Source organism: Cherax quadricarinatus, chromosome 3, assembly GCF_038502225.1.
Source record: "Cherax quadricarinatus isolate ZL_2023a chromosome 3, ASM3850222v1, whole genome shotgun sequence".
Lineage (NCBI taxonomy): Eukaryota > Metazoa > Arthropoda > Malacostraca > Decapoda > Parastacidae > Cherax > Cherax quadricarinatus.
In genome coordinates, this window is record NC_091294.1 from 74,655,788 (window position 1) to 74,665,787 (window position 10,000).

The following is a 10,000-nucleotide window of genomic DNA, read 5'->3' on the forward strand; positions in this document are numbered from 1 at the left end:
GGTTGGCTAGTTGGTTGGTTGGTTGGTTGGTTAGGTTAGGTTAGGTTAGGTAAGGTTAGGTTTGATTAGGTTAGGTTAGGTAAGGTTAGGTTAGGCTTGGTTAGGTTAGGTTAGGTTAGGTAAGGTTAGGTTAGGTTAGGTTAGGTTAGGTTAGGTTAGGTTAGGTTAGGTAAGGTTAGGTTTGATTAGGTTAGGTTAGGTAAGGTTAGGTTAGGCTTGTTTAGGTTAGGTTAGGTTAGGTTAGGTAAGGTTAGGTTAGGTTAGGTAAGGTTAGGTTAGGTTAGGTAAGGTTAGGTTTGATTAGGTTAGGTTAGGTAAGGTTAGGTTAGGCTTGGTTAGGTTAGGTTAGGTTAGGTAAGGTTAGGTTAGGTTAGGTTAGGTTAGGTTAGGTTAGGTTAGGTTAGGTAAGGTTAGGTTTGATTAGGTTAGGTTAGGTAAGGTTAGGTTAGGTTAGGTTAGGTTAGGTTAGGTTAGGTTAGGTTAGGTTAGGTTAGGTTAGGTTAGGTTAGGTTAGGTAAGGTTAGGTTTGATTAGGTTAGGTTAGGTAAGGTTAGGTTAGGCTTGGTTAGGTTAGGTTAGGTTAGGTAAGGTTAGGTTAAGTTAGGTTAGGTAAGGTTAGGTTAGGTTAGGTAAGGTTAGGTTAGGTTAGGTTAGGTAAGGTTAGGTTAGGTTAGGCTTGTTTAGGTTAGGTTAGGTTAGGTTAGGTAAGGTTAGGTTTGATTAGGTTAGGTTAGGTAAGGTTAGGTTAGGCTTGGTTAGGTTAGGTTAGGTTAGGTAAGGTTAGGTTAAGTTAGGTTAGGTAAGGTTAGGTTAGGTTAGGTAAGGTTAGGTTAGGCTTGGTTAGGTTAGGTTAGGTTAGGTAAGGTTAGGTTAGGTTAGGTTAGGTAAGGTTAGGTTAGGTTAGGTAAGGTTAGGTTAGGCTGCGTTAGGTTAGGTAAGGTTAGGTTAGTCTTGGTTAGGTTAGGTTAGGTTAGGTTAGGTAAGGTTAGGTTAGGTTAGGTTAGGTTAGGTTAGATTAGGTTAGGTTAGGCTAGGTTAGGTTAGGTTAGGTAAGGTTAGGTTAGGCTGGGCTTGGTTAGGTTAGGTTAGGTTAGGTTAGGTCAGGTCAGGTTAGGTTAGGTTAGGTTAGGTTAGGTTAGGTTAGGTTAGGTTAGGTTAGGTTCAAAGCATCATCCAAACCTTCTCAACACGACCCTATCTAGTTAAACATCAAGGCTCAGTATATTATTGAGGTTGCAGTTGATAAACAACATCAAGGGTGAATCACTCACTGTTCTGAAAATCTATAACAAAAATATACGTCAGTTCTTTAAAAAATAACACTGGCACACTTCAAATGTTGAGGAAAATTTCGGTATCAATTACTGGAATGAAAAATGAAACTTATAGACTCCAAAAAAACTATTTTTTTACCCGATTTTCACGAGAGTTACACATTTCTGTTTTTGTATGAGCAGTCAGTTGACTGTTAGATGAGATCTCATCTCTGTAGTGAGTTACTCGATGAATGAGACACTTGTCCAACACTTATGCAAACGTTTCGCCAGCCACTGGCTTCCACAGTCCAATACAGAGAAGAATAGTTAAAGATCAGAAGGAGTCTGAGGGAATCAGTCCCTGAAACTTGATAAATTATGTACTTTTACCATGATTGATGGACTGAACACATCGAAGGAACTGATTACCTCAAACTCCAGATCTTCAACTATTCTTCTCTGTATTGCACTGAAGAATGCACTGGCTGCCGAAACGTTTCCACAATAAAATACCAAGTGTTTCACAGGTGTCTCACTTATCAACTTATTGCTGTTCTGAACTATTTATATACCATTCCAGTGACTTATTCACCCGAGTGTTGAATAACTCACCTGAGTTGGAAGAACGATGAGTGCCACGCAGATCATGATAACCATAAAGAGTTGTGAGGGCCAGATGTCCGGCACAAAGTCACCGTAACCCACCGTGGAGAAGGTGACGATAACGTAGTACACCGCCTGGAACAAGTTGAGGTGCCGGTGGCCGGCTCGCTGGAAGTGCTGGATGCCACACACGCTGCAGAAAACACACATCTTAGAGCCAAGATTCTCTATTCGTTTCATTATCAATGTGATTTTCTCTCAGTATCATTGAGTGGGCATTACACTTCGGAAAGCTGTGCACAAAAGTCCTGGAACACCTTTTATTGGAAGGAAACAATATCTCAGTCCAGGGATGGACTGGAAACTTTTTGGAAAGCCTCGGAATTATGACCAGAAGTTCCTCTGAGAGGATCATCACATGACAGAGACATAAATCAAGAGATGTTTTCATAATTTTCTCTGAAAAAAAAAAAAATACCACCGCCGGTGCTGAAACATTGTGGAAAGTTTTACCGCAGTTTTAAGACAATGAAGAAAATTAGAAAAGGAGAGTAAGTGTTACGACCATTGTAAATGTTAGAAGAGAAAGTTGTAAGTGTTACGACCATTGTAAATGTTAGAAGAGGAAGTTGTAAGTGTTACGACCATTGTAAATGTTAGAAGAGGAAGTTGTAAGTGTTACGACCATTGTAAATGTTAGAAGAGGAAGTTGTAAGTGTTACGACCATTGTAAATGTTAGAAGAGGAAGTTATAAGTGTTACGACCATTGTAAATGTTAGAAGAGGAAGTTGTAAGTGTTACGACCATTGTAAATGTTAGAAGAGGAAGTTGTAAGTGTTACGACCATTGTAAATGTTAGAAGAGGAAGTTGTAAGTGTTACGACCATTGTAAATGTTAGAAGAGGAAGTTGTAAGTGTTACGACCATTGTAAATATTAGAAGAGGAAGTTGTAAGTGTTACGACCATTGTAAATGTTAGAAGAGGAAGTTGTAAGTGTTACGACCATTGTAAATGTTAAAAGAGGAAGTTGTAAGTGTTACGACCATTGTAAATGTTAGAAGAGGAAGTTGTAAGTGCTACAACTATTGTAAATGTTAGAAGACGAAGTTGTACGTGCTACAACTATTGTAAATGTTAGAAGAGGAAGTTGTAAGTGCTACAACTATTGTAAATGTTAGAAGAGGAAGTTGTACTTGCTACAACTATTGTAAATGTTAGAAGAGGAAGTTGTAAGTGCTACAACTATTGTAAATGTTAGAAGAGGAAGTTGTAAGTGCTACAACTATTGTAAATGTTAGAAGAGGAAGTTGTAAGTGCTACAACTATTGTAAATGTTAGAAGAGGAAGTTGTAAGGGCTACAACTATTGTAAATGTTAGAAGAGGAAGTTGTAAGTGCTACAACTATTGTAAATGTTAGAAGAGGAAGTTGTAAGTGCTACAACTATTGTAAATGTTAGAAGAGGAAGTTGTAAGTGATACAGCTATTGTAAATGTTAGAAGAGGAAGTTGTAAGGGCTACAACTATTGTAAATGTTAGAAGAGGAAGTTGTAAGTGCTACAACTATTGTAAATGTTAGAAGAGGAAGTTGTAAGTGATACAACTATTGTAAATGTTATAAGAGGAAGTTGTAAGTGATACAACCACTGTAAATAAACCATACCACGGGCGGGATTGAACCCGCGGTCAGAGAGTCTCAAAACTCCAGACCGTCGCGTTAGCCACTGGACCAGCTAGCCACAATAAGATTCGTCCAACTAGGTATATGTCTACACCACTGTGACCACAAATGCAAGTTTTTACAGACGAATCTCGAGCTAGCGTGGCCGTGACGAACTCTAGCTCAAGTCCCCTCAATGCCGTCAACATGACTCACGAAATCGTAATGACACGATTGCAAACAAACCATACCATCCCGCCCGTGGTATGGTTTGTTTGCAATCGTGTCATTACTATTTCCTGAGTCAACCATTGTAAATGTTAGAAGAGGAAGTTGTGAGTGTTACAGCTATCGTAAATTTTAAAAGTACAAGATGGTTTAAATACTGTAGAGAGTAAGAACACTGCTGGTATGACAGCTGAACTTAACGAGTGTTTAACAAGTTGGGGTCTGGTTATATTGCTATAAGAGTTATTTCCACTTGATACCTTCCTCCAGACCACATATCTTGTGTGGTCTGGTGTGTGTGTGGTCTTGTATGGTCTGGTGTGGTCTTGTGTGGGTTGGTGTGGTCTTGTGTAGTCTTGGTCTCACGTGGTCCCATAATGCTATGTTTTATCTTGCATGGTCCCATGATGGTATATTTAATCTTGCATGGCCCCAAGTGTTCTCGTACTGCATTGTGTTATGTCATGTGAACATATGTGACCTCATAATAACTCATGTGATCTCAAGGGATATCATGTGGACTCACCTGGTGAATACAAGGGACTCATTCGCCTTGGAAATACAAGCGACTCACCTGGTGAATATAAGGGACTTACTTGGTGAATATAAGGGAGTCACCTAGTGAATTTAAGGGACTCACCTGGTGAATATAAGGTACTCACCTGGTGAATATAAGTGACTCACCTAGTGAATACAAGGGACTCACCTGGTAAATACAAGACACATGAAGGTGGCTGAGAGGATCATAAGCTGCTGGCTGAGGGCAGACTGTGAGCGCTGCATAGCACGGTGGAGGTCGTTCTGAAAGGTAGAGATTAAGCTTTAAGTCCCTCTAAGAGAGCTTCGACCTTTCTGGGCCCCTCAGAGAGCTGTGGGTTCTAACCAGTTACATTTTTTTCAGCAAGCTCTAGTTTCTTCAGCATTCTAGAGAATCCAGCAGTCTGTTGGCTCCAGCAAGCTGTAGGTTCACCAAGCCATTCGTGTGTGGTGTCTGGCAAGCAGTGTGATACCAGGAAGCTGTGGCTGTCTGCATGCTGTGTGCGATCTGCGGCAAGATGTGATTCCCAATATATGCTAAACCACCACCACCACCACCACCACCACCACCACCACCACCACCACCACCACCACCAACACCATCAAAATCATCAACACGAATGCCATCACCAACACCGCTACCTCCTCCCATGTCACCACCACCTCAAACACCACCATTAACACCAATACCACCACCACCACATTCACCTCTATTATTACTGCTCCCTTAACTGCCACCACATTTATCTGTACGACTATTCAGACACCACCATAACCATTACCATTACATGACTCTGTTACACTTCGCTTCCCAAACCGCTACTTGACCACAACAAAGAAAAATAATTCTAGGTGTTTGTATTTATTTTAACACACGACGGTCTCCCACCGAGGCAGGTTAACCAGAAAAAAGAAGAACCACTTTTATCATCACTCGCTCCATCACTGTCTTACCAGAGGGGCTCCGATACTACACTTGAGAAGCCTCCGAACCACAATATTTTCACCCCTCCTCCAGAATGCAGTTACTGTACTTCCCACCTCCAGGACTCAAGTCCGACTAACCGGTTTCTCTGAATCCCTTCATAAATGTTAACTTGCACTCCAACAGCACTCTTGTTTAACACGCTCACTCACTTCTGTTGGATGTCTAAGCCCCTCACATACAAAAACCTCCTTTACCCCCTCCCTCCATCCGTTCCTAGGCCGACCCCTACCCCGCCTTCCCTCCACTACAGATTTATAGACCTTCCAAGTCATCCTGTTTGGCTTAATCCTCTTTAAGTGTATATATATATATATATATATATATATATATATATATATATATATATATATATATATATATATATATATATATATATATATATATATATATATATAGTGTAATTAAACAGCTGTGTAAAGAGTATTTGAAACCATGTGAAAACCTGCCGTGAGACCGCTGTCGTACTTACTAGGTCAATGAGTCTGCAAATTTAGCGAGCCAGAAAACTGTAGTCTTCATTTCCTGGACAGGAGCGATGGACGTATGATCCATAACTCATCCACGACGCCCGTGAGGTGTCGAATTCACTTTAAAATGTGATACGAGCAACAAGCGAGGCCTTGACACTGCTGTGAACAATAACAAGCCCAAATTCGGAAAATTCTGTGTAGCGAGTGACTTTGTAATAGAGGTATTCAGTATTTTTATGAAAATGATTAAGACACATGTGTAACAGCATGGTATCTTTATATCGCAAACGTTTCGCCTACACAGTAGCCTTCTTCAGACTGATACAGAGGTGACTAATAAAAGAAAATATCAATAGTTATGGAGAGGAAGAGATGAAGTGATATGAAATATTTCTTCAAGACTGATGGACACATCACGTCTTGTCCTCTCCAGTGCTTCTGTTGTCTCCGGTTTTAGGGGCCACTGTAATCGATTGAATAAGCTTACTGTGCAAGCTAAACTTGTCGGATATAAAGATTCCTAAATATTGCCCCTGTATCTTAGTCATCTTCAAGGTGACCTGATCAGTCTGGTGACATTCTCGTGTCTTTCAGGTCCCCAGATCGATCCCAGTATTCCACACGAAGCGATATTTCTTACATTAGGAAGGATAACGATAGACTGAATAAATTCCAGTAACAAAGAACAAGGGGGAACAGAAGGAAGATAACACAGACGAGGTACAGGGACCATTGTAAGACTATTCCTTCGGTCTTAAGTAGGGAACTGGAATGACTTGAATAAAGAGGTTCTGAAGTTCAGTTCCCTACTGATGATGGTTAAGAGAAGGTATAACGAGAGCCAAGTGAGCAGTGAAGTCAGTTCGACGATGATCAAGAGGTGCGGGTCCCAATGATCGACACTGGTAGTTACGTGGAGGTGAGCACGTCGCCATCATGCTTTACCGTGCACACAAACAACCCGCGCATGCAAGACAGAAAAGCTTACGACGACGTTTCGGTCCGACTTGGACAATTTACAGACTTTGTAAATGGTCCAAGTCGGTCCGAAACGTCGTCGTAAGCTCCTCTCTCCTATGTGCAAGTTATTTGTGTATTGTTCTAATATATGCGGTTACTCCACCCCTCTCAATCTCTCTGTTTCTCTCTCTCTCTCTCTCTCTCTATCTCTCTCTCTCTTTCTCTCATTGCCTCCACTTTCCTGATATTTAATTGGCTCTCCCTCACTGTTGTTTACATCTGGGCTACCCTCTTAATTTTATATTCCTTTCTTTTCCCTTGTTTACCCCCCTTCGCTACTCCCCTCCCTCCCTCTCCCCTCCCGCTCCAGGCTGTGGCACGGTGCCTGGCATCCTTAACAGCACATCAAAGGAGGTCATTTCCTTTCCGTGGGGCTGCGTAATTTCAGTCCCCCCCCACTAGCATCCCCAGCCCCTTCCTTCCCAGCCCTCAGCCCCTGCCTCCCATACCCCTGCCTCCCCAGCCCCTGCCTCCACAACTAGTTTTAATTTATTCATAAAACGGAAAAAAAAATCCCCTTTCTGAATGTTTGCAGATTACATATATGTTTTAACATATTTTAACATTTCTGTAATTAATAGACAGGGTGGCTAGATTTAACATACCAAGATTTTCAGAAGACGTTCCATGAAGTCAAAGATTTCTGTGAGAAATGCCCACATGACGGATGTAATCCAAGATTTCTGGAACACTGGGTGTCCCAAGACCGGCCCTTGTGGTCTGCCAGAGGGCGTCAGTCTTGAGACCGCCGCTAGACCTAACATGTACCGTGCAATAGGAACCAGTCTTGTACTCACCAATTTGTGGTTTCAGGGGTTGAGTCACAGCTCCTGGCCTCACCTCTTCTCTGGTCGTTACTAGGTCTACTCTTTTCCTGCTCCAAGGTTTTTATTGACCTCTTCTTAAAGCTGTGTGTGTGTTTGTACTCACCTGTGTGTGTGTGTGTGTGTGTGTGTGTGTGTGTGTGTGTACTCACCTAATTGTGGTTGCAGGGGTCGATTCATAGCTCCTGGGTGAGTCCCATAAACAAGGGTTTCCAGTGTGACATCATACTAGTTCTGTCAGATCTGCTGTATAGAATCTTCTTTAATGGCTGGTCAAAGAGCTAAACCCTAATGGTGAGCAACATTCCGGATGCTCCTCTAGAAAATAATTCATTGTAAATCTTGTAGAGAAACTTCATAATTTGTAAAAGCCGATTGACTTCACTTTCTTAATCTTTGACGTCACTGCGTTGTTCACTCGAGTCATAGTATCTGACTAATGTATGCCTCCCAGCATACATTAGGGGGATTGCCAATAGACCCCTGGCTGTCTTTAAGGTGGCGTTGGACAGACACTTAAAGTCAGTACATGACCATCCAGGCTGTGGTTTATGCATTAGTTTGCGTGCGACCAACGGTAGCAGCCTAGGTCATCAGGCTCTAACTCATTGCGGGGGCGCTGACCCCCCAAACACCCTCCAGAACAGAATGGAAAGTACTATGCCTAAAAACATCGCATGGGGATACGTAATTCATTGTCCTAGCGTGTTTAGCAGCTTATATATATATGGAACTGTTTTGAGACAAGATTGTTGGAAAATATTCTGCCAAATAGTTTATATTCTTGGATGCATCTCCTTTGTTCGTGGTCATCAACCCAGGATTTAAATACTTTCCTACTGAGACACAGCGACCTTGGTCACATTCAATTCACAGTTGAGAAAGAAATCGCTCCTGGATGTCTGGATTGTGTGCTCATCCATCCATTCGTCTACAATTATTAGTCATGAAATGAAATTAAAAATGAGAGTATTTCTCTCAGTATTTCTGAGAGCTTTATGGACTTGCAGTCCGCAGTATTTAGATGAGGAAATTGCGAAAAAATTGTATAGATATTGCAACGAGACTGACGCTTCAAAAATTTTGTGGAAAATCCTTGACAGCAGCGTTAAAGACCCAGCTTAAGACTGAGCCTTAATTAACCCTATCCATGGAAAAAAAATTGCTGGTGCTCCCAAATAACGAGAATTTAGGGACTCAGTATAATTCTCTTAAAATATTTAACATACATGTAGTCTTCAAGAATTCAGGGACAGTTAAGAACATTCTGTATGCAGGAACTCACTTGCAAACTCAGTCGGAGTGGAACACAAGTGCCTAGTTTGTTTTACATTGGGAAGAATCCAGGTTAACACAACACAAGTACTCGATCCGAACAGTGCAAGAATCAAACACCATATTTAATCCCACAAGAATATGTAATAATGTATCAAGATGGTCAGATGCCCACATTGTAGTCCCTAATTCGTCAGTAGTGGACAGAAATATCTTAAGAGTCGGCGACTATATAAACAAGATAACTTTTCCTTACATAATACTAGCCAAGGTTTGTACAGGCTTGATTCATTCTTAACTGAGGTCATGGTCTGTAACCTTAAACGTTGGCATCGTACTTGACACACTGAAACATTTGATATGAAATCCAGTGTTCTTTAGCTGTTGCTCTGAGTGTATTTACACTTACATGGGTAGCACTGTGTGTGCACTTACACTTATGTGAGTAGCACTGTACACTTACATGGTTAGCTCTGTATACTTACACGTGTGTAGTATTGTACATTAACACATATATGGATTGCGCTGTTCACTAACACATATGGATAGCATTGTCCACTAACACCTGGGTAGTCCCACACACTTACTCGTATATGAACAAACATTATCTCTACGTCCACAGCAAGACTCGAACCTGCAAACTCTGTATCAGGGTATGCAGTACTTTACCACGAAGCCAGACCAGGGTCTGGCTTCGTGGTAAAGTACTGCATACCCTGATACAGAGTTTGCAGGTTCGAGTCTCGTTGTAGATGTAGACATAATGTTTGTAAATAATTTTGCCTGTTTGAGAATTGCTAAGCACTTACTCGTATGTGGGAAGTTCCTCGTGGAAGAATGCACATACATTACACATTCTTTCAGTTTACTACACTTCCCCTACACTTCATACGTGACTACAGGAAGCGTGCAACAAGCGTCCTCAACAATACTAACACCAGTCAAGTTGAAGGAAAGCCTCCAAGTTACGTCGTTTCACTGGTCAACGACGTTCCAACTAACGTTTCTAAAATGCTTGACAGAAATCTTGCTAAAATATCCACCAGCTCCTCAACTAATATTAGAAACCTAGTGTAAAAACCCAAGAATGACGCTAGTATGGGCGCATGCCATGTGGGGTGTGTGACAAAGTATATGT

The 10,000-nt window shown here is 41.4% G+C and overlaps 1 protein-coding gene across 4 annotated transcripts in view; it reads right to left on the minus strand.

The window, feature by feature from the left end:
* The window catches only part of SLO2 (slowpoke 2), a gene marked incomplete at its 3' end in the record, with an annotated part of 260,978 nt that overhangs the window by 166,758 nt on the left and 84,220 nt on the right, over positions 1-10,000 (minus strand). For all 4 annotated transcript variants that reach the window (XM_070092471.1, XM_070092465.1, XM_070092460.1 and 1 more), the window contains 2 exon segments: positions 1,869-2,052; positions 4,455-4,549. In XM_070092471.1, coding sequence (XP_069948572.1) covers positions 1,869-2,052; positions 4,455-4,549 — 279 coding nt within the window.